At 53.1% G+C, this 22,769-nt stretch overlaps 1 protein-coding gene and 1 long non-coding RNA gene across 4 annotated transcripts; one reads left to right on the forward strand and one right to left on the reverse strand.

Moving 5' to 3' along the window:
* Positions 1-3,390: 3,390 nt before the first annotated feature.
* On the reverse strand, positions 3,391-4,495 carry LOC118238452. The gene is made up of 2 exons (XR_004768872.1): positions 3,795-4,495; positions 3,391-3,519 (listed from the first exon to the last, which is right to left on the reverse strand). It is a non-coding gene; the product is annotated as an uncharacterized LOC118238452 (long non-coding RNA).
* Positions 4,496-4,735: 240 nt separating this feature from the next.
* On the forward strand, positions 4,736-22,577 carry Relt (RELT TNF receptor). 3 transcript variants are annotated; one of them, XM_027407801.2, is made up of 11 exons: positions 4,736-4,859; positions 15,130-15,199; positions 16,468-16,542; positions 16,666-16,832; positions 17,004-17,083; positions 17,881-18,138; positions 19,541-19,621; positions 19,907-19,988; positions 20,134-20,391; positions 20,798-20,996; positions 21,153-22,577. In XM_027407801.2, the coding sequence occupies exons 2-11, from the start codon at positions 15,134-15,136 to the stop codon at positions 21,198-21,200; spliced, it is 1,314 nt and encodes a 437-aa protein (XP_027263602.1). In that variant the 5' UTR covers positions 4,736-4,859; positions 15,130-15,133; the 3' UTR covers positions 21,201-22,577. The 3 variants fall into 3 exon arrangements, with proteins under 3 accessions (XP_027263602.1, XP_035298240.1, XP_027263600.1); XM_035442349.1 differs by lacking the exon at positions 4,736-4,859 and adding an exon at positions 4,914-5,079; XM_027407799.2 differs by lacking the exon at positions 4,736-4,859 and adding an exon at positions 14,866-14,984.
* Positions 22,578-22,769: the final 192 nt, after the last annotated feature.

Here is a 22,769-nt window from a genome sequence, read left to right on the forward strand (position 1 = left end):
CGTGGTCAAAAAAGTCAGGAAATACCTCTAAGGGCCAGAGGAGGCAGAAGGCTAGAATAGCTAGCCTCAGTCTCACTCTTGGAGTGAGCCTTGGCACACTGGTGTGAAGTCTAGAGAGCTTAGTAGGAGAGCAGGAAGTAGCTAAGGCCATGTCTTAGTCCTGAACTGCGCCTGGGAGCCCATGGGGGTACCCAAGGATCAGAAAGTGAGCTCTAGCCGTAGCCGCTGCTTGCTGGTACCTGGAGGCAAATTCTTGATTCTGTGTACCCGCTGACCTTCACATCTTTTGCATGCTTGCCAAACACCAACTCTCTTGTCTCTCTCTGTCCTTAAGCCACAAGCTGGTTGCAGGAAGTGGCAAGAGGAAGTGCTATTTTGGGCCCAATTATGGCCAGTGAGGAGTCTTGATGGGCAAAGACAAGTAGACAGGTATCCAAGGCTGGACAGGAGTAGACTGCAGGACAGACCGGAGGAGGCAAAGGAGCAGGTTTTGAGACAAATACAGGCAGAATCCTAGATGCTGTGCTTGGGAAGGTGCCCAGAGCAAGTGCTGAGCCAGAGAAGGGTAAGAGGGGGAGCACACCCGGGCTCCAAACCCCAGTGGGCCTCTTGAAGCTGATGCTGCTGACATGGACCTCTGCAGACAGTGTACTCAGAAAATAGTCACTTGCTTAAGGCTACCCAGCCGTCACTGATACAGCTACAATTTGACCTTTATCCATGTGACAGTTTTCCCCAATTCCTTTCCTCTATACTATGTGACTTCAAACACTTGAGCAAAGCCATCTCCTTCCTAGGCATGGCCATGCTCCTCATGACTCTTGACCTGTTCATATGTCCATGTAACTGGACTGCAAGTCTGACCTAGTAAATCTAACCCCACCAGCCCCACTGCCTGCAGTCAGTTAATGGCTCTACATTCCTCTCTCAGATTCCGCCCCACCCCCAGGGGACAAAGAAGCCCTCACCTTTTCCCTCCTGAGCACAAGTCAAGTGGGCCAGCAGGGCTAAGACCAAAGACCTTGGAGTGCTGGGCCTCCAAGGGAAGGAGTCAGTGAGGCCACACAGTCAGGACGTAATCCCACCCCGTGGGATTCCAGACCTGGCCTGGGGTCAGGACTTAAATGTAGGCTGAGCTAAGTGAGTCCTCAGTCCCAGACAGCCCCAGCTTAGGACCTGCCCATCACTGGGTCCTGGCCTGTCCTAGCTCCAGTTCTACCTTGGCCCAAAGCCCCTCCCACTGACCTAAGCCACATCCATAGGGTCTAAAGCATGTCAAGTAAGGTAGGACAGAGCCCACTGGGATTTTTCTTAGAGCAAAGCATTGAAACTTAAGCCTGGGTGCTGGAGAGATGGCTTAGCAGTTAAGAGAATTAGCTGCTCTTCCTGAGTTCAATTCCCAGCACCTATATGGCTCACAGCTGTAACTGTCTGTAGTCCCATGGCCCCATGGGATCTGATTCTTTCTTCTGGTGTGTATATGGACATGCAGACAAAACACCCATATACATAAATAAATTTTATTCTTTTTTTCTTTTTAAGACAGGGTTTCTCTGTGTAGCCCTGGATGTCATGGAAGTCACTTTGTAAACCAGGCTGGCCTCAGACTCAGAGATCCATCTGCATCTGCATCTGCCTCTGTCTCTGCCTCTGGAGTGCTGGGATTAAGGCATGTGCCCAAACTGCCAGAAATAAATATGTACATATATTATGTAATATATGTACATATTTATTAAAATGTACATTTTAAAAAATAAATATCCTTTAAAAAAAAAAAGAACTTAAGCCTGTAACCTGTAACTTTAGTGGTAGCCTTTGGTATCCATTAGTTCTTATCTTCAGACTTAACCAACTATGGATGGAAATTTTTATTATTATTATTATTATTATTATTTGAGAGAGAGTATCTTCCTATGTAGTTCTGGCTGTCCTGGAAATTACTATGTACACCAGGTTGAGCTTGAACTCACAAAGGTCCTCTGAGATTAAAGGCATGTGTCACCCTGCCTGGTGGATGGAAAATTTAGATTTATAGTAGTTGCATCTGTCCTGAGCAGGTCCAAATTTGGTCCCTGTCATTATTCACCAAATAATAGTACAACTGTTTACATAGCATTTATGTTGTGTTGGGTATTACAAGTAATCTAGAAAGTATAGGGGAGGACTGGATGGGCTACATACAAATAAACATCCTATGCATTTTATATAAGAGACTTGAATATCTGCAATTTTTTTTGCGACCAGCAGAGTTCTGGAACTATTTGGAAAAGCAGCAATGACAGTACTTCCAGCTTGGATTTCCAGTGTAGCCAGCAGGGGGCTCCTGCAGCAACCTGTTTAAAGATTTCTCAAAATAACAATCCTGGTAGCTCTGAAATGTGACATAGGATCTACCTCTGCAAACCTGGTACAGACGTGGAGGTCCCACCCCTGCCCCTGCCCCTGCCTGTGGGTCACTATGAAAACTCATTCCAACCTACTGAGGTCTTATGCTGCAGTACCTACCATGAAGTGCTGGAGCACCAGTATTCTCCAGTTGCACTGTGAATGGCTTTATACAAGATAGTCTGAGGCACTCAAAAGTGAGTGCCAAGATTCTATGAGGTCACCTGAGATGCCAGGACTTTAGAGAACCTATGATCTTGAGTCTCTTCTGGAACTGAGTGACTCAATTGTGTGGCTGTCACCTTCTTTCTGTCTCCTAGCTACAGAGTGGCTCCTGTTGGGAAGGGCTTGGGAGTCACAGACAGCTGGACAAGGAGCCAGCAAGTCCGACCAGCAGTAAATAATAATCAGACTCCTTCCCAACCAAGGATGCAGGAGTCGGGGCATATACATTCCTGGGAACCTGAGCTGTGAAGGTGATTTCCTCCCCAGAGAATCAGAGTGACCTTCAGGCAATGGGCTGGGTGCCCCAGTTTTCAGAGGTGCAGACTGACTAGGAGGATTTGACCAAAGTTTTCCCAGAGAGTTGTTAGTGGAGATGGGCCTGGGCCCTCTTGGGAAAGTCAGATTAACTATCAGACCCAAACTTACAATTGATTTGGACTATTTATTAAGTGGGACCTGAAATACCATCATTTGGAATTTTAAAATTGGTATACAGAATGCCCTTATACCAAGAAAACATTTCACAAAGGGCTGATGAACTGTTTGTGACCAGAATGCAATTTCCAGAACCCAAGTTAAATGCTGTTACACAGAGAAACCCTGTCTCAAAAACAAACGAGAGGTGGGGGGGGATTTCAGAAGTAGAGGACATCGAGGCTACTCTTGGCACTTCACTATTCCCCACTGTGGGTTTCTTCCATGGACTGTGATATGGGACCCTGGTATAGCCCCTGTACCCAGATTTGGGGGGGGGGCACAAATGACATTGGATGGGCTGGGTCTTTTTCTTTTTCTTTTTCTTTTTCCAAGACAGGGTCTCACTTTGTATCGCTGGCTGGCTTACAATTCACTGTCTAGACCGGCTGGCCCAGAACTCACAGAGATCTGGTTGTCCTTGCCTCCAGAGCTCTGGGAAGCAAAGCACATGTCAGTAGGCCTGCTGGAATCATGATTTTGACACCAGTAACCTGGAACTCTTTCTGCTCTGTCCGCGAAGCCTGGACTCAGCCAGGGAAATGGAAACTCTTCCCTCCCTCTCTTCACTCAGGTGTCCAGTTCTCCTCCTGGAATTTCCCAGACTCTGGGGACCTGACCTTTCCTCTGGGCTATGTGGCTCGGATTCTATGACTCAAGTTTGTTAAGAATCCCACCCCAGCCCATCTATTCCCAACAGACCTGTTTACCTTCCTCAATCTCTTTAGTGAGCTGTGATTATCCGGATCCTGGCCAGGCCTCTCTCCCCAGCTCCAGGTCCTTCGTGCTGTCTGAATTTGTTCCTGGCCACCGTCGATCCCTTGAATGTACTGGGGGGATAATGGAGGAGGCTGTGGTCGTTGAGCAGCTACTTCCTGTACTGACACACCATACCACACAGGACAATTTACAGAGGCAAGAATACAGTGCATACAGTGCCCTGGCTTCTACAACTATGTGTCATAGTGCTAGGCACTCTTTGTTGTCGTTTTTGTTTGTTGGTGTGTGTGTGAAACAGGTCTCCATATGTAGTCCACGCTGGCTTGGAACTCAGGAGCTTCCTGACTCCGCCACCCAAGTCCTGAGATTACACTTTTACTCCTGGCCTCCATGGGCACTCTGGAGGAGGAGGTATTTGCGGCAGGTTACAAAGGAGTTCCCTAGGTGAGCATTTCTTGCAGACTCTCTTACTAACTAGGTGGGGGATTCTAGAAGCCAGCCTGAGCCTCATCCAAGACACTGAGGTCGTTCTCATCGACAACCAATTCCACAAGTAAGAAAATTCCCAGGAATTGGCGGCTGTGGTTCTAGTTACGCAGCTAATAGAAACAGTACCCGAGTAGCATTCAAGTCTCGAGCACTTTTTCGCTTCATTACACAAGCCCGAATTTCTTGGTTTAGTGCCGCCCCCCCAGCACCCCTCCCCCCAAAAGGGACGCATCCGAAAAGCATCCTGGTCCCTGTCCGTCCGTCGCGCGCAGCCCCTGCCGTCCCTAGGATGCTCGAGAGGTGGCGGTGTAGAGCAGCGCGGCCTGGCGGGAGAATCGTGAGCCCTTTGCTGGCTGGGGGGCAAGGGGCAAGGGGCCGCGAGTGGGGGCTCTGACGTCGGGGGCGGGGCCAGAGGCCGTGACGCGGGGGGCGGGGCCGCGCAGCTTCCCGGCCCGGCCGGCGATTCATTCAAAAGGCGCGCAGGGTGCGCGGCCGGCCCCGAGCACTCGCCTAGCGGGGCCCGGGTGCCGCGTCGGACGCGGAGCGGAGCTGGTGCTGCCGGCCAGGTAAGGAGGACGCGCTCGGCCCGCAGCCCCGCTCTGGTGCTCCGAGGAAGTTCTCCCGCGCTGCGAATGCGGCAGCCCCACTCTGCTGCCCCGTCCTGTCCCGTCCCGGCGCCTCCCGCGTGTCCCGGAGCCCCCCGGCAGCGCGTCCTCCCCGTACCGGCCGCTGCGCAGTCTATCAGAAGATGCGCGAGAGGAAGCGGCGGAACTTGGCGTGCGAGGGGTCGGTGGAACCCGGGAACTTGGATTGACACCAGAGCCGGTTGCAGGACGGGACGGCGGCGCCTCGTTGCGGCTGCAACGCGGGGCTGCCGGGAAGGGGGGGTTCTGAACGGTGTCAGCCCGTGACTGTGGGTGACACGGCGCATGAGGCGGCCTGGCCCGGGTAAACGTGTGGTTGGGACACTGGGCGGTGACGCCGAGCCTAGCGGGCGACACAGAGGGGCTCTGTGTGTCTGAGACAGGAAGAGTGTATGTATGTGATTGTGTGTGTGAGAGACCCCAGGTCACTGGGGTCACTGTGTGTGGCCTGCAGTGTGACGGGCTAGCGCCACTAAAAATTGTTAGTATAACGTAGAAGAGAGGAACCTTAAATAACTTGAGCAAGCCCTGAATCACGGGGTCACAGGGTGCGTACGGAGCCAACACACACACACACACACACACACACACACACACACACACAGAGAGAGAGAGAGAGGAGAGAGAGAGAGAGAGAGAGAGAGAGAGAGAGAGAGAGAGAGTCTGTCTGCTTGACTCAGGACAGAGTAAGGAGACAGAAGGAGGAACCTGACACCTTTCAGCAGCAAGGAAGATCAGGAATCTAGGGAATAAAGATCTCTCGAAGGCACCCTTCAGGAGTTCAGTTTAATGAGTTGTTTGCACCCAGAGGAAGAGGAGGCCAAAGAGATAGTGCCTCTAGCACAGGGAAGACCCGAGGTGGTTTCCATCCCCACACATACATACACACAATCTGAAGTCCTCAGCATCTGGCCAGGCCCTTTCTGTATTCTCTGCCTAGTTAGCAGATTCTGCCCCTGCTGGGCCTCAGTCTCCCAGTCTGCACAGAGGTGTGAATAGCCGGTGAATCATCACTTTGGGATCCTCTATTGTTTTTGGGTCAGTCTGCTCTATTCTCCTTTCTCTCCAGGCGGAAGGACTGCAGTGGGGGTGGGGGCAGGCTTCTGCTGGTGACACAGTGGTCCAAGGTTTGCACCTATGTGCTGGTGAGAGGTTGGAAACAGTCTTGCCTGAAGCTGGTCAAGAAGATATCAGACTCCCACTCAAAAGCCACCAGGTCTTTTAGATCCTGAAATCTCAATCCAAAGACGTTCTCTACTCGGTTCAGCTCCCTGGCTGGAGAGAGGGAATATTTGTTCTCCATCAATGAATGGTCTCTGGTCTGGTCTTGGACTTCTTGCTAAACCTCCATCTGGGAAAGTCACTCTGAGGTCCCTGCTCCCACAAGAGGGTCAGTGCAATTCATGTAGCGTCCGTGGCAACTGGGTTCCCTAGCTCCAGAGGTGGCAGTGGGGTGCCACACCTGACAGGAGTAGTATGTGGAGGTTCTGCTTTCTGTAAACCTCTGAAAATGCTGCTTGAATTTTTGAGGGGGCAATGGTAGGCTCTGCTGTGAACACTTTGTAATGTGTTGGGGTTTTTATTTTTTATTGTTTCGGGTTTTTGAGACAGGGTTTCTCTGTGTAACAGCCTAGCTGCCCTGGAACTCAATCTGTAGACCAGGCTAGCCTTGAACTCACAGAGATTCGCCTGCCTCTGCCTTCCGAGTGCTGAGGTTAAAGGTGTTCGCCACCACCACCACCCAACTGTAGTGTACTGTTCTATTGAACCCTTACAGTGGCTCTGAGATTTGGTGACTGTTATAGAGAGAGTAACTGAGGCTCAGAAAACCAGTGGCTTGTCCAAGGTCACATAGAGTTAGGACAATGGAACTCAAGTCTTCTAACCACCTTTCTGGTAATTGCTCATGGCTATCTGAGCTTCCATCTCTCACACTTGGACTGTCAGGACTGGCACAGATGTCCCATTATGAGTTTGCAGTGAGATTTTGTGCACACATGGCTGGCAAATTGCAAGTGGGTGTTTTACATTGTCTTCCTGTAGTCTTGTCCGCCCTCCCCCTCCCCCCCAAGCCAGGGATCACCAGAAAGACCTGACTCTGAGAGGTATCTGGAGTTAGCACAGCCCAGGGGTGGCAGGGATAGTGACCTTCATCGTACTTCACTTGAGAGGTCCCCATCCCCCTATCTTTGACTCACCCATTTGCCTTGGTGGGGAGCAGATGGAGTGACCTTGTGCTTGTACCCTCCCCAATCTGGGTCTCTGTCTCCCCATTCTTACTAGATACCCCTTCTGAACACAGTGCCTAAGACTGCTCAGCTATCCTGACTAGATACCCCTTCTAATTCTGATCACTGCTGATGCTTGACCTGGGGCTGGGGATCAGGGTGTCCCTCAGTCCTCCCTGGAATGATTGGAGCTGTGCTTTTGGGCTGTTGAAAATAGCTGGCTTGGTCTCCAGGGGCTGAGCCCAAGTTATTTCCATCCCCAGCATAGAGGTAGAAATAGCTCAGGGCCAGGAGGAGAGAGGGGAGAAGGGCTAACTAAGGGTTAACCTTCCCTTCTGGCCCAACCTCTGTGGAGCCCCCCAGCTCTACTGTATGCCCCACCCATGCCAAACCATTCTGGGAACTTGGGCCTCTGGGGATGACAGAGGGGCCAAGCTAGGTTTCTATTTGGTGTGGTAGTTGCTAGAGAAAGATGCCTGTATCTGCCATTGGTACAAAACATAGAGGGGCTCAACTTACAGAGCCAAGAGTCAGAGCCAGCAGGCTCAGCCCCACTTTACACAGGGAGAGACTCAGCTTCTAAGAATGGCAGGGCATGCCCAGCTCCTAGCCTTGTTGTAGCTCTGCTCTCCACTTTACCTCCTTCTACTTGATGTCTGGACACTTGGACAGCAAGGGAAGCAGGTTCTTTCACAGCTTCGCAGCTCTGGCTCTCTCTGCATGTCCAACTGCTTTCTTTGGTTTTCATTTTTCAGTGCTATGGAGTGAGCCCAAAGCCTTGTGCATGCTAAACTGGTGCTGCAAGGTAAAAGGCTGGGCTAGTTAGAAAAGCCAGTGTTGCGTCCTGCTGTGTGCTCAATCCCTAAGGCTATCAGATCTTTGCCTTGTCTTCTCGAGATTCCTCAGTCCCAGACATAGGCAAGAAAACCAGGAATCAAAGAGAAGGCACTTTCAAGACCCTAGTGCCACTGGGGTCCAAACCCAGGTCTGTGGCCTTGAAGTCAGGAATTCTTTCCTGGGCCACCCACCCTGGGAAAGATGAGTACTCTATAAATAAACTGCCATGTGGCTCCCAGAATGTCCCCGGGTTGGTTGGCACAGATGGAGGGGCCTTCTGTGGCCAATTAGAGGCAGGGTCCAAGCATGAGTTTGAGAAGGGACTAAATTTGGCCCTATGTATGCTTATGGGGGGTAGGAACTTGCCTCCCTCAAGCAGCCTCTTCACTGCTTGGGTCAAAGGAGATGGAGAACTGATGGCTGGGTGGCTCCCCTGATAGGAAAACTTCCTGAAGGGTGGAGTGGGGGCTGGGCTCTGGCCTGCTTGTGAAGAGTTGCTGTTAGCCTGTGTGTTCTGGATCTTCCCCCCCCCACACACACACACCATGAGGTCAGCTGAGTAGGCACAATTGCCCTAAGTTATGGCAGGTGGGGCTGCATGTGAACTGCTGGAGTGTCTCAGCTCAGTCCTCTGCCATTCCGACTCTGCGGTCTGAGCTGTGTGGAAGCAGGCGCACACAAGCCTCCACTGGCATGGGTACCTGGATCTCATGCTGTCGAGACTTACAGACTTGGGTTCCTCACAGCCTGCTTTTGGTACTCAAGCACCTGGGTAGCCTTGACTGGACATCGCTTGTTTTGAGCCTGAGTTCTTCCAGTGGCCCTTGTGAGTCTGTGGTGTTAGAACTGGCAGTGGTGGCACACACCTTTAATCCCAGCACTCAGGAGGCAAAGGCAGGTGGATCTCTTGAGTTTGAGGCCAACCTGGTCTACAGAGCTAGTTCCAAGACAGCCAGCACTACACAGAGAAATTCTGTCTCAGAAAGAAAAAAAAAAAGAAAGAAAGAAAAAAGGATAGAACTTTGCCAGCATTGCTTAAGTGAGATTCCAAATATCCCTTCATATCCTTTGAGGCCCCAAAACTCAAGAGAGGCTAAATGACCTGTTCAAGGTCACAGGTGCACTTAGTGACAGAGCCAGAGCTTCAGCTCAGGTGGATGGACTGTCCCAGATCCTAGCCTTGCCCTTACTAGTGTTGTTGTCATGCACATGTCCACCCAGGCCTCAGCAAGGTTCATCTGTGTAGGGCCTCACTCCCCAGCACCCAAACCTAAGGAGTTGGAGAGTGAACAGGAGACCTGTGGTTTCTTCTCAGTCTTTCCCTAAATTTCTGTTCCAATCAACCAAATTGGGGTGATGGAGTCTGGGCAAATGCTGAGCAGTCTGAGGCTATCCTGACTTATTAGTAACTCAATAAAGAGTGGAGGGGTGTGGCCAGGGCAGCAGCCAAGGTGACTTCTGGGAGAGGTGGTAGCTGCGTGACTGAGGGGTGAGCCAGGTGTTTTCCTTCTGGGCCCTTACTGTCCTGTCTTAGGGCCAGAGAAGGCAGTGCAGGAATGGCCCGTGGTTCTTAAAGGTTGGTGTAGCTAAGGCAAACTCTTGAAAGCAGTCGGGTACCAGGTGAGGTGACAGCAAAAGCTGGCTGTTGCTTGTCTCCTCTCTGGGTTTGGTAAGCCTTATTGCCTTTCAGGCCGGGTTCTTTTTAAAAATTTGTTACATGTATTTGTTTTGTATTGAGTGTGTGGTGGTGTGGAATTCAGCCGACAACCTGCAGGTCTTGGTTCTCTAGAGATCCAACCCTAGTCACCCTGTGTTGGTGGCAGGTGCCTTAGCCCACTGAGCTGTCTTACCAGCCCTAGGGCCAAGGTTCATTCTTAGCTAGCTCAGCCTAGGTTTCTGCAATGGAACATGGAAGCCTGTGCTGAGAGATCCAGTGGGACTGGGCCTGGAAAGGAAATGGGACATTGGGGAGCTCTAGCTCTCTGTCCCAGGGGTGACCGCTTAGTCTCAGACATCGTCTTCTTTATCCCCAGACTTGTCCTAGGAAGGAGGGAGACTGCATTCATTTCCTATTCAGACTGAGAAGCTGGGAGAGCCAGATCTGGCTGCCTCAGCCCTTTTCTTAGTCTTAAGGAGTCAATTAGCCCTTTCAGCCCCTCCTGCCTGCCTTACCACCTGAGCTGCTGAAATGCAGGCCTAGTGACAGCCAGGAGGTCTGATGAACAGAACAAACATGTCCAGCTCCTGCTGCCCTCAAGTGTGGGTAGCACGGGAAGAGAGCAGGGAGTGGGGAATGCCCCTTTTCTACGTAGCCTCTAGGCAGCTTTTGTTTATCTTTGGGCGGTCAGCCTCAACAGCAGCCCTAGGAGCTGCTCTTCCTGACTGGGAATTCCCAGACTTCCCTAGTCTTCTTGCTTCCTGCAGTTTCTAGTGTTCTTTCCTGTGTGACCTGGTATAAATTAGCACAATATCCAAAAGAGCATGGGTTCAGGCAGTTCTGAGAGCCCCCCCCCCTCCCCGAGGCTACCAGGTGGGGTCCACACCTCCTCCAGGCCTTGCTTAGGTCTTTCTAGTGGACCTTCAGTTGAGCCACCATCTATCTGTATGAGCCACCTTCCACACACTTCAGCACCAGGCTTCCCGCCATCAGATTGGCAACACAGTTGAGTGTGTCTGCCTGCAGACTATGTTTCGGGGTTGGAAAGGCAGAGGTGAGGCAATCCTGTTTACCCAGATCTGAAAAGGGAATGTTCACCTCTCTGGCACAGATTGGAGGTGAGCCAGGGTGAGGGATAGTCCCCGGCTGAGGTCAGCCCCCTTCTGTTAGGGAAGCCGGCAATGCCTTGCAGCCTTAACGGAGCCCAGTGTGGGCACTGCCCTACTTCAGCCCCAGTTGCCAGGGAACCACTGGGTCCCTTGCTAACCTGGATTTCTCTATTGATGTTGCCTTTGTTGCTGCCTGGTGTAGTCACTGCTGAGGAGGGCCAGTGTCCAGCTGTGTTTCCAGGCAACCCTTGCCTCTAGAGGCTGCAGAGAAGGCCACCACTAAGAAGCAGAACCCGCCTTCTTCCCTGCCCTACCGCAGGTGGGCCCTCATCCCGCCTCCCTCTCCCCAGGTGCCCTCACTTGGCTGGCAGCTCACCTGCCTGCCTACAGACAAATCACTCAGGGTTTCGCTTCCTCTGCTCTTCGCTTCAGGGTTCCCATAGGCCCTGGAAAAAGTGCAAGCTCAGCATGACCTAGGCTCTGCTTGCCAGTCTTCCCAGACCCCTCTCCTATACCTCCCACTCCCAGGGTGGCCCACTGGGTTTTTCCTGTGTACTCGATGTCTCACAAATACAAAAGAGAAATTCTCCATGCTTCACATTTGCTGGTCACACATGCACTCTTCCTTTTTTTAAAGTTTACAGATGGGAAAACTGAGGCATGGTGAAGAGTGGTACATGCTTACTGAGGGCTTTCTGTGCAAATCCTGTGCTGAGAACTAAACGTGAATTCTCTCATGAGAGGTCTGCACGGGGCCACATAGCTTCGAAGCCAGTGAAGAGCACAGGAGGGCAAGCTTGTGTTCAGTGATGTTTCCCCAGGTTAGCAGAGGGCTTCAGATTCAAGTTAAGACCAGCCTGCCTCTGGGTTTCTTTACCAGCAGTGGGTTCCCTCTGGCATTGCCAGAAGACATCTCTCCTACTTCTCATCCCCAGTACAGCCCACACCCAGCATAGCACTGGGCATGGAGGACAACTTGTGGTGAGAAAGGGGGCTGGGCAAATGGCACCATCGCCGAGGGGAGGGGTAGTGGTGGTAGCCTCCAGGAGGAAGTGACTTTGAACTGCGCTCTGGAGGAAGAGTAGGTGTTGGCCAAAAGTGATAGGAGGGGTTTCTGGGCAAAGGAAACAACAGGTAACACACATCTCTGTGGGTTGAAAGAAGCTTCAAGTCGCTCAGAAAGAAACCTAAGATGGCTGGTGTGTGTGTCCATGCTGTGTAAGGAGGCTTTGGGGGAGGGGGGGTCTGCTGGGACACCGTTCTGAGCATGGGTCGGGGAGCTGGCTCAGGGCATACCCGCATCTGTCAGCACACCTAGGCTGCAGGTAAGGTTGCTCTAGTGGTGAGAAGTGGACAGAGGCTTTGGAAGATCTCAGGGAGTCTGGTGGGGGGCCTTGGCTGGGGCTAGGGGTAAACCCACAGATTCAGTTCTAGGAAAGAGGAAGCTGCCTGGTGCCTGGGCAGGCCATACAGCTTCCTCTTTCTGTGAGGCCTCCAGGGCTGCTCCTCTCTGGGGCAGTGTCTACTGGCAGCTTCTTGTTCAGTTTGGAGCCCTGTTGCAGCTTTGCTAGTTGGCTTGTACTCAGGGAATTTCTGTTCTAATTGTTTGGGCACTTTTCCATAGGGTTGGGTTTAAGAAAGCCCCCCTGAGTCTCCAAAGCCATTTGGTTGAGGTATCCAGTTCCATGCCTGGGTTGGGGGCTGGGCTTTGTGGTGAATAAAACAGACATTCCTATCCTGACTGCTGTCTGGTTGGGGGACAAACAAGCCAACAAATACTTAATTACCACCCCTGGGGGGTGTGGGGAGGAAGTCCCGTGACCTGCTTGAGGCCCATTACCTGGGTTAAGCTTCATGACAGGCTTCAGCCGAGAAAGATAAACAACCTATCCTACAGATGAGGAAACCAAGGCTAGGGAAGCTGGGGGCTCAGGTCCCATAGGGAATTAGTGGCTGTGTGGGTGCTCAGGGCTAGGAGATGGAGGAGTGGCTGTGAGCTAACTTCCTTCTCTGCTAGAACCCTACCTTTTTAACCCTGTGTGGCTAAGGTGACTCTCCTCCCTCAGGTGCCCTGGAGCTGGAAGGGCTTTGGGGGAATGACCCTTGTCTCTTGGGCTGCAGTGTTCCCATTTCTATCAGCTCAGGTAGCTAACACCTCTGGAGGTGTTAGGCTTTGGGGTATCACTGACTGCCTGGCCTTCTCAACAAGAGAAGTGGGGGGCCTATACTGACCCCTGCTAACCTAGGGGCTTCTCTGAGCATGTTTTCCCATGGGTTTCTAGGGCAGTAGCTTGGATGCTAGATGACTGGGTGTCAGAGGTTGCAGCAGCAGGTGTTCACATGTGTGCATGTGCCTGAGCAAGCAGATGGGGAATGGGGGGGTCAGTCTGCTTGAGAGTGGGGGCCATGCAGCCAGACTGGAGTAAGTGCCAGTTTTGTGGTAATTAGAAGGTGCGTAATTAGAAGGCAAGGGATGCTGGGCGGCGCCTGTCAGTAGGATATGCCTGAGTGGGCCCACTCTGGCTTTGAGACTGGGCCTCTGGACCCTCACTTTCCTCTGGGAAATCCCAAGATCACTCGGACTCTGGCCTGTCTGCAGATGAGCAGTCGCATAGCCTCTCCTTGTGGCTCAGGTCACCCAGAAGGTGCTGCAAGGGTCTGGGTGGTCCTGGGCCTCTCTCTGGGGTTTTATCTTTTACTTTTCACCCCTTGTCCTAGTTCTCTGGGCTGCCTGGGGACATAAAGGGCCGCTGGGGCTGTGAGCATGCTGCAGGGACACCTGAAGACTTGGGGTTTGTAGTCAGGTCTGTGGTGGTGAGACCCTCTGAAGGACTGTGGAGGGGCCGTGGGAGATGGTCTGGAGGGGACACGGATCCTGGGAGGGTTTAAGGGACACTGTGGTGCAGAACCTGGAAGGCAGTTTTGTGAACGAGTTTGAGGAGGGAGAGGTCAAGGGATGAGTCAGGAGTGCCATCTGTTGAGTGTTGACTGTCACATGTGGCCTTTACCTACTCTGGAGCCTGTCCTTCCCTGTCCCTGGTTTTCCCCATAGTTGGCCTGGAGCCCAAGAGGGGCCTGCTGCCAGTGACCTGGAGAGTCCCTGGATGATGTGAAGGCAGCTCCTCCTCCCCTGGGTGTAACTCAAATCCCTGACCCTGCTGAGGTCTTTGGGGCTAGGCCCAGGTCAGGTGACAGATAGGTTTCCTCTGCTCCACTCTTGTTTCCAGCCTGGAGACCTGGCTACCAGCAGAAAGGGGGCTCTGTGGCCTGCAACCTCCTAGAGCAACAAGTCCTCTGCCAGGCTTGGCATTAAAATAGCCTATGACCCCTTGTCCAATGGTGGCAGGAGGCTAGGCCCATGAGCACCCTTGGATTTCAGAGGTTGCTCATAGCTTGTATTGTGGCTTGATGAGTGTCCTACCCCAGTCTGTGACCCTGACTCTAGGAAATACACAAGAACTTTCTGTTGTCTATTCTGAATCTATCCTGCCATTCTAACCTTGTCCACTAGCTAAAGCCTTCTCCAGAGGTACTGCTGTCTAGGCAGGGAGCCTCACTCAGCCTGGAGCCAGTGGGCTGGGGAGCTGGCATCGATGATGGTTCTCTGAAACATCTCACAGTGGGACCATTGTCTCTTAGTTGGTTTGCCGTAGTGTCCTCTGAGATGGAGCTCCTAGTGGACACTGGTATTCCTAATTCCCTAGTGCAGAAGCATGTCTGCCTATAGGAGGTGCTGGGGAGGCTCCAGGAGGCTGGATGCCAGATCGTCATCACCTTCCCTTCTAGGTCTGCCATGACACATAGGCAAGCAGAGATGCAAGCACATAAGCCCCGGCCTCCCTGGGGGAGGTGTAGAGGAGAAACAGGCCTGTGACAGAGTGAGCAGGGCAACAGCCTTTAAGCCAGACTTCTAGAAGTACTTCCGCATAGAGGCCTTTACGTTAGCATTGAGGTAGAACCTACGAGTGTGAGCATGGCCTGGGAGCTGTGAGTGGTTGGGGATAAGAGCAGGACTAAGGGTGGTGTGGCCAGCATCTTAGACCCTCAGCCCAGGCCTTCCCCAGTTTCCTTCCTCTTGCTCCCCTCTGATGCCTCAGGGCACCTGGCTGTTTATGGAAGGGGAAGGAAGCACTTCCTGCTCCGGGAAACCTCCTGAGCTACAGAGCCCTTAGCTTCCCTCCTGCCTCGGCCAGTCCTAGAAGGCTGGCCCTAACAGGTCAGTTCCACCTCTGCTCAGACCTGCATCCTGCCATGGAGGGCAAATGCTTGCCCAGCACGCAGCAGCAGTCTGGCCATCTTGGGGAAGACAGCAGCTGCCTGCCTGCTGTGGCTGCTCCCTGAGCTCCCTTTATCTGCCCTAGGTCAATGTCACTCCAGGGCCTGATGATGAAGCGGACCTTGCTGCACTGGCCCCTGCCTTGCCTCTTTGTGGTGAGTTGGAGAAGGGCCCCAGAGAAGCTAGAATAGTTAGAATCTGAGATGTACTCCAGCACTCCAGAGAAGGGAGTGCAGACACCGCTCAAGAGCCTCAGGCTCTGACAGACTTAAACATTCACCTCTTTCTTGGAAGATCCGATGAATGTCTACTAGCATTCCCTACTGTGCAGTCATGACCCTGTAGAGATAGACAGTCAGGGGTACCACTTTCCCAAGCAGGAAAGCAGTTCCCACATGGGCTGGAGGGATTTCCTAGCATTTGCAGGCATGGCTGACGGCAAGGCGCTTGCCTTAGGCAGGTGTGGGGCAGAGCCAGGAGGGGGGCCTGGAAGAAATTGAATACCTCATGCTGGATGCAGGGTCTGTATTAGTTTAGGGGAGCTCAGATTCTGGGGCTGGAGTCAGAGCCCTTGGGGTCTGTCTGGTCTGTGTGGTCTTTCTGCTATGTCTCTGGAAGCTCAGGGATAGCAGGCTGAGGTCTTCAGGAGGTAGCCTCTAGCCTTAGCAGGTGCTGGTAGCCAAGTCTGACATTGTCTTCAGGGTAGCCGGCCCTGCTCCATGCCTGGTACCCCCTAGCACTGGCAGCTGGGGCCAAGTTGGAGAACAGGGTCTTCCCACATCAGGGGTTGGGCAGGTAGTCCATTCATTTGAGTGGGGAGCAGAGTGAGGTCACCAGAGAGGGGGCTATTAATCCCCATCTAGAAGAGCCTTCCTTTGGAACATGGCATGCCCTGTTTAGGTGCAGGGTATGAATGGGGGTGGCCTTGGCACAGGGGGAGGTCACAGAGGAGGATGTGGTCTCAGACTCAGCCTGGGCCCAGAATAGAAAGTAAGCACCAGCTGCAGACACGATAAACAGAGGGTAGTTAATGACATGCCCAGCTTGGGGGTAGGGGGTGTGCAGCAGGAAGGGAGACAATCTCAGAGGAATTCGGAAGCATTTCCTCCTCATCTGTCTGGGGTGAGGAGGTGTAACTCATCTAAACGAGCTATAATTCAGAGGGTTTGAGGTCCTGATCCTGTCTGGGGCTTTCCAGTATTTTCCAGAAGCAGATATAATTCCTTCTCTGCCTAGACATTGTCAGTGTAACAGAATGGCTGAGGCAGGCTCTCAGAGTGCCCTGAAGCTGGGTAGGGAGCCCATGTGGTCTGCAATTCATGTTCTGTTCAGGGTGTAGGGAGTGAGCAGATGACCCTGCAGGCCTCGTGCCTAACCCGATCTCTGTCACCATGTCTTCTGTGTCCCACCTGCATTCTTCCAGCTGCTGCCCTGGCCTCTGGCCACTGCAACATCAATAACTCCTTGGCTGTGTCCTCCTGGCAAGGAGCCTGACCTGGTGAGCGATGTGCTGCCCTGTCCTGGGAAGACTCACCCCTGACGGCAGAGGGAGGCCTCGGCTTCGATGCCCAGGGGCCTTAGGCCTGGCTCCTGGCCTTGTAATCTTTCTCCTCTCCCATAGGACCCAGGGCAGGGCACATTATGCCGAACCTGCCCCCCAAGCACCTTTTCAGCCTCATGGGACTCTCATCCATGCCAGCCTCATTATCGCTGCAGCCTTCGAGGGAGGTTGGAGGCCCAAGCTGGCACAGCAACTCACGATGCAGTGTGTGGAGACTGCGAGCCTGGGTGAGTACAGGGTGAGGGTGGGGCTCATGCTGGGCTCTTGGCCCACTGCTCCCTGATAGGCCTCCTTCCCTCCTATGACATGGATGGGTGGCACTGTTGGTGGAAGGAATCCAGCATTTCCAAGGACAGGTTTTTACTTCTGAACCTCAGTGACATCTTGCCTCCCTACAGATGGTTTGGGCCTCGGGGAGTTCCTCATGTCCCGTGTCAGCCATGCTCCAGGGCACCTCCAAAGACTGGTGGCTGTGATGGTGAGTGGTGGATGGTGGGGCAGGAAAGGGGGTCAGTGAATTTGAGCCTAGGAATCCCTTGCAGCGTCCATATGCAGGACAGGAGGGTCCTTTCCCAGCCCATAGGAGAACAGGTAGCCAGAAGGTGTCCAACAACATGGTCAGCCACTCTGCTTTTGAGTGATTGAGACCATCCCATCATCTAGCAGCCGCCATTAGGATTGGAGGTTCATATCCTGTACGGTCCTGCTGTCCCCAGCCTCTCCATAAGAGCCCTACAGATGCATGTGAGCATGTACATGTACCTTTGCACATACCTGTGGACACATGACTTCTCACCACAGAGCTACTAATTCATGTGCCATTGTGAGGAGGAACCCTGTGTCCCCTTGTCTGGGAGCGTGCCGTATGTGTTATCCATACACCTAGCATGAGGGCCAGGTGTAGGTTGAGCTTCAAGGACGCCTCACTGGGTAGTTGATTGGATGGTCAAGGAAGACGGGCATGAGCTGGCTTTTGTCCCCCTGGTGTGGCGAGGTGGGCTGAATTAGGGATATCAGTTTTCCTCTAGCTTGTGCTCAGGTCCTTGGACTTGCTACCATCACTCCTACTCCCAGCCTCCTATCGTGACCTACCCAGGGGTCCCAAAGCTAGGCCAAGGCAGGATTAGGGCAAGATTCCCATGTGTCTGTGGTGAAATGGGCAGACACAGCAAATCAGGCAGAGAGCCTTTCTGGGGCTGAGGAGGGACAGTCCCAGACTACCAACTTCTTTGTATGTTTTTCGCTGCTGTCTTGTTTCCACCCTCTGGTGTTCAGAGTCAGGGCGGCGGGCCCGGCGTGGTGTGGAAGTAGCATCAGGTGCCAGTGGCATTGGTGAGCCCCGGCAGTCTGGGAATGGCACTCGGGCAGGCGGCCCTGAGGAGACAGCTGCCCAGTATGCGGTGATTGCCATCGTACCTGTCTTTTGCCTCATGGGGCTTCTGGGCATTCTTGTGTGCAACCTGCTCAAGCGGAAGGGCTACCACTGCACGGCCCAGAAGGAAGTTGGGCCCAGCCCTGGAGGAGGAGGCAGCGGTAAGACCTGACTAGGTCCAGGTGGGAGGTGGGGGCATTGGAGGGGATCTTCCTGATCTGCGGGTCTGGCAGGAGAGGCCTGCAGAGGGCTAATCAGGAAGGCCTCCTGGAGGTGCTGTTCAGCTGTGCAGACTGACATGGAGGATGGTAACGGGCCGAGCTGTGGCAGAGGGCAGACGTAAAGCCATAAGCTGTCAAGTGCTGTTGATGAGATTTCTACCCTGGCTGAGGCCCTGCTCCACTGTAGGGTTGGAACTCTATAGGGGCAGCAGGCTCCAGTTGTCTGGTTCAAAGTGACCTCTGGCCTCTGGTCTGGAGCAGGAGAATGGCAGGGCCGATTCTGGCAGGCACTATGCAGGTCTCAGGTTTCAGCTCCACTGTGGTTTGAGATACAAGTACTGGAACCAGAGGGAAAAGGCCTTGGACCGATTGCTTCTCTTGCTGACCAATGTCTCCTGAAGGGTAGAGACCTGTGGGCAAATGCACCTCTCTGGGCCCATAGGAGCCTTCTGGCCAAGTCAGCAGAGACATAACCTCTCCCTCACCAGCTTTCCAGGGCCCCTTCCAGCTCCCAACACTGAATTATGGAGGGAGTGGGCAGGAAGGTAGCAAGTCAGGGCCATTTTTAAATTGTTTGAATGTTTTTGCTTTTAATTAATTTTATATGTGTGTGTTTTGCCTGTATGCGTATGTATGCATGTTTGCAGCAGGTGTGTACCTGGTGCTTAGGGAGGCCAGAAAAGAGTGTAAGATCTCCTGGAACTGGAGCCAGACAGATTTAAGCCATCACGTGGGTACTGAGAGCAGAATTTTGCTCCTCTGTGAGAACAAGTACTCTTACCCATGAGCCATCTCTCCAGTTCCATGTCAGGGCCATTTTGTGTAGGACTGCACTTTTCTGCCAGCTGAGTGACTCTGACTGGGTACAAATTTTAGAAGTATGCTGCTGGCTCAGGACCCATCACAGCAGCCCATTCTCACACTCTCGAGGTTTAAACCCAGAGCTGTTAAGTAGTTCCATGGAGAGGGTGAAGTGCAGAGAGGTAACGGACCTGGAAAGATGTTGGGAATTCTGAGCAAGGAGAGCCCATAGCTCCTCAAGGCCAAGAAAGGAACAGTGCCCACCTGGAAGAGGCTGGCTGGTGTAGTCTGCGAAGATGGGGTTTTAGATAGTCTTGAGAACACTGAGCTCTTGGAGCTGCTGAGTGCAAGATAATAAAGATGACAGCATACTTTTAAGTCTAGGTAATGGGCCTATGGGTCCTATCACCTGAATGTCACAGTGGAGTCTGCTGCAACTCTGAGCCAGGTCTGTGGCGCCCTCTGCCAGCAGATCCTGGTGTAGCTTGGGAGCCCTGAGTCCCTTCTTTCCTAGATCAGGGGTTCCTTTTCTTTTCTCCAGGCTTCAATCCTGCCTATAGGACAGAGGATGCCAATGAGGACACCATTGGGGTCCTGGTGCGCCTGATCACAGAGAAGAAAGGTGAAGAGAGGGTCTTTCTGTTTTACCTCATGCCTGGGAGTGGATGGTCTCCTCCTGGAGCCTTAGATGATATTTGGGAAAAGTCCCGCCTAGCTCTGCCTCCCCAGAGCATCGCCTCAGCCTGACTGGTACAACCACCCTGGCTGCAGGGTGCTTCTGCCTCTGCTCTTGACCGCTGAGGCCCCAGGGACAGGGATGTGGAAGTAGGCAGGGGCCATCTGCTGAGAGGGGCGGGGCACTCGCTCCTTCACTTTGGAGCTGCATTCTGACTCCACCTGCCCACAGAGAATGCAGCGGCCCTGGAGGAGCTGTTGAAAGAATATCACAGCAAACAAGTGGTGCAGACGAGCCACAGGCCTGTACCCAGGTGAGGGTGGGACCCTCACATGATCAGCTTGCCTCCTTGGGATCTCCACGTGGGTCTGTTCCCTTTTCATGTCACCTGTGTCCCTTTACTGGATGGAGTCTCCTGCCCTGGCTTGCCCCAGTGACTATTTCTACTTCTCTCGCAGGCTGCTGCCAGCCTCTCCCAGCATGCCACACATCTGCCCACATCGCCACCACCTCCATACTGTACAGGGCCTGGCCTCGCTCTCTGGCTCCTGCTGTTCCCGTTGTAGCCAGAAGAAGTGGCCAGAGGTGCTGCTGTCTCCTGAGGCAGCAGCTGCCACCACTCCTGCTCCCACCCTCCTGCCCAACCCATCTAGGGCTCCTAAGGCTAGTGCCAAGACAGGACGTCAGGGTGAGATCACCATCTTGTCTGTGGGCAGGTAAGGTGGGCACAGACATAGCAGGGTTGGGGAATAACTGGACAGCCTGGAGGTCCCTGGGTCAGCTTGGTGCTATCTTTTTCTGGGTCTCTGGGTAGTGTAGATGGCCAAAAATGCCATCATTTCCCAGCTATGCTATCTCACATGGATATTGGGTCCCTGAGGCATCGTCTTGGTGTTACCATATCTGAGACTTCTTAGGCTAAGGGTCTGTCCACCTCTAACTAGATGTGGGGTTACTGGGAGCTGGGCACTAACAGCCTGTCTCTGGGGGTCTAGGAAGGGCTCTTGTACAGTGTAACAGGCTCAATCTGTGATCCTGAAAACTGCGAGTGACCTAGTAGGTGCCTTTTCTGTCCTAGGATCCCTCTCTGATATGGGATGTTGGTACTATCTCTCTCTACAGGTTCCGTGTGGCTCGCATTCCTGAGCAGCGGACCAGTTCATTGTTATCTGAAGTGAAGACTATCACGGAGGCCGGGCCTTCAGGAGGTGATCTTCCCGACTCCCCACAGCCTGGTCTTCCCCCTGAGCAGCGGGCGCTGCTGGGAAGTGGTGGAAGCCATACTAAGTGGTTGAAGCCTCCAGCAGAGAACAGAGCCGAGGTGAGGGCTGGGGAGAAATTTTCTCTTAGCACCTGGGTCAACTCTGACAGAACAAAGGCCCGAGGAGGCATTATGGGAAGCTCTGGGTAGATGCCACTTTTCTGAAGCCCAAATGGCCTCCTGACTCAGCTCTGCACCCTCAATCCTGATCCCCAGGAGAACCGATATGTGGTCCGGCTAAGTGAGAGCAACCTGGTCATCTGATGGGCTGTCTAGAATTAGACACTCTGCCCTGCCCTGGGAGGGTCTAAAGGCTTCCTGCAGGAGGGAGAGCTGCAGCTGGGACTGAGGACCAAGATGCAACGGCCTCACAGACGAAACAGCGAAGGCCAAGGCCTGGAGGTGGGGTCATCCGCCCCACTGAGGAGGCAGCCTGCGGCACAGCACGTGAGCAGGAGATCAAGAGCCCACCCCATCCCTGCAGCCCGTTACTTCCCTACAGGGCACCCTAACCCTGTGCCTGTCCTGAACACATCATAGGAGCCCTCTGTCGCCTAGGCGTCTGGTTTGGTGGAGGAGTGGTGTCTGTACCTGGTCCCTAGCTTGTGCCTTGGGAACTAGCCACTCTTGCCATGTCCTGGACCCTGGACGTGCCTCCCTCTCTTCTGGCAGGCCCTCTGAAGGGAAGGGGTAGCAAAGAGCCCTGTGCTGGTGGCGGAGTACTTGGGTTCCAGCTTTTCTGACTGTGAAGTGGGGGGGAGGAGAGCTCAATTACCAGGACCTTTCCAGTTCCTTGCGGGTTCTGGGCTGAGTCCTGTTGGGGGGAGCTTGACGTTGCTGCCCTCCCATTAGTAGCTTTATCTGGCCTGTTTTTGCTGCTTCCTGGGCCTTGGCCTTCAAGGCTCCCATGGGACTATTATGGCAATGCCTCCAGAAGGGGCTTAATGCATGTGCCTGCCCCTACCCTGCTATTTTTAATGAAACTGAAAAATGACCTGACTTGTACAAGGCTCTGGTACAAAGCCCCAGGCCACCCTGCTGCCTTCAACTCTGGAGCTGCAGAGAGAGGATGGCAGGCTATAGAGTGCCTCTGTTCTGTGGTTTCCATGCTCCTGTGGTAGTGTCTGCCTGAGCTTTAGGTAGAAGGGGTGACTGCCAACCCAGCCTGTCTTAGTCTCTGCTCTAGCTCAGGGCCCGGTTATTTATGTGGGGCCGCGCAGGCGCGGGGCCCACTGCCCATCCCATTTCTTATTTATTGAAACCTGCTGCTGCCCTGTTCCTACATCTCCAGCCCCACACACTTGAGGAATAAAAGGTGGAAAGTGGTATCATGAGGCGCTTCCTTTCCCTGTTCCCACCCTGGAAACCTGTTGGCTCACCTCGTTTGTCCAGGGGCCTGGCCTGTTGTGCTACATGGTGTCCTTACCCTCATCAGCACCTTCCTTTGAAGGTGGCTCGTTTGAGTGTCACCAAGGTCCCCAGAGGCCAGGCTTTCCAACAGAAATACAGGCTGGGCCATGTGTGTGATTGAAAGTGTTCTAATAACCATTCCAAAAAGTTTGTTTTTAAGGTAAAGTTAATATTTTTAACCCAGTATGTCCAGAATGTTTTCATTGCAATATAAAATAATTATGAAAATTATGAACAAGCTTTTTTTTTCCAGTATAGAGTCTTATGTATTTTATACATCTTGACATGAACTAGTATATTTCAAGGCACAGGAGCCATGTGGTGAGTGGCAACAGCTCTACAGGAAGCAGCAGTCATGTAGATGCTCAGAGTGTGGGAGGGGGATGTGCGAAGGCCAGACCAAAAGGTGGGAAGGGCTGGAGA

This window comes from Cricetulus griseus, chromosome 3 (assembly GCF_003668045.3).
Source record: "Cricetulus griseus strain 17A/GY chromosome 3, alternate assembly CriGri-PICRH-1.0, whole genome shotgun sequence".
Taxonomy (NCBI): Eukaryota; Metazoa; Chordata; class Mammalia; order Rodentia; family Cricetidae; genus Cricetulus; species Cricetulus griseus.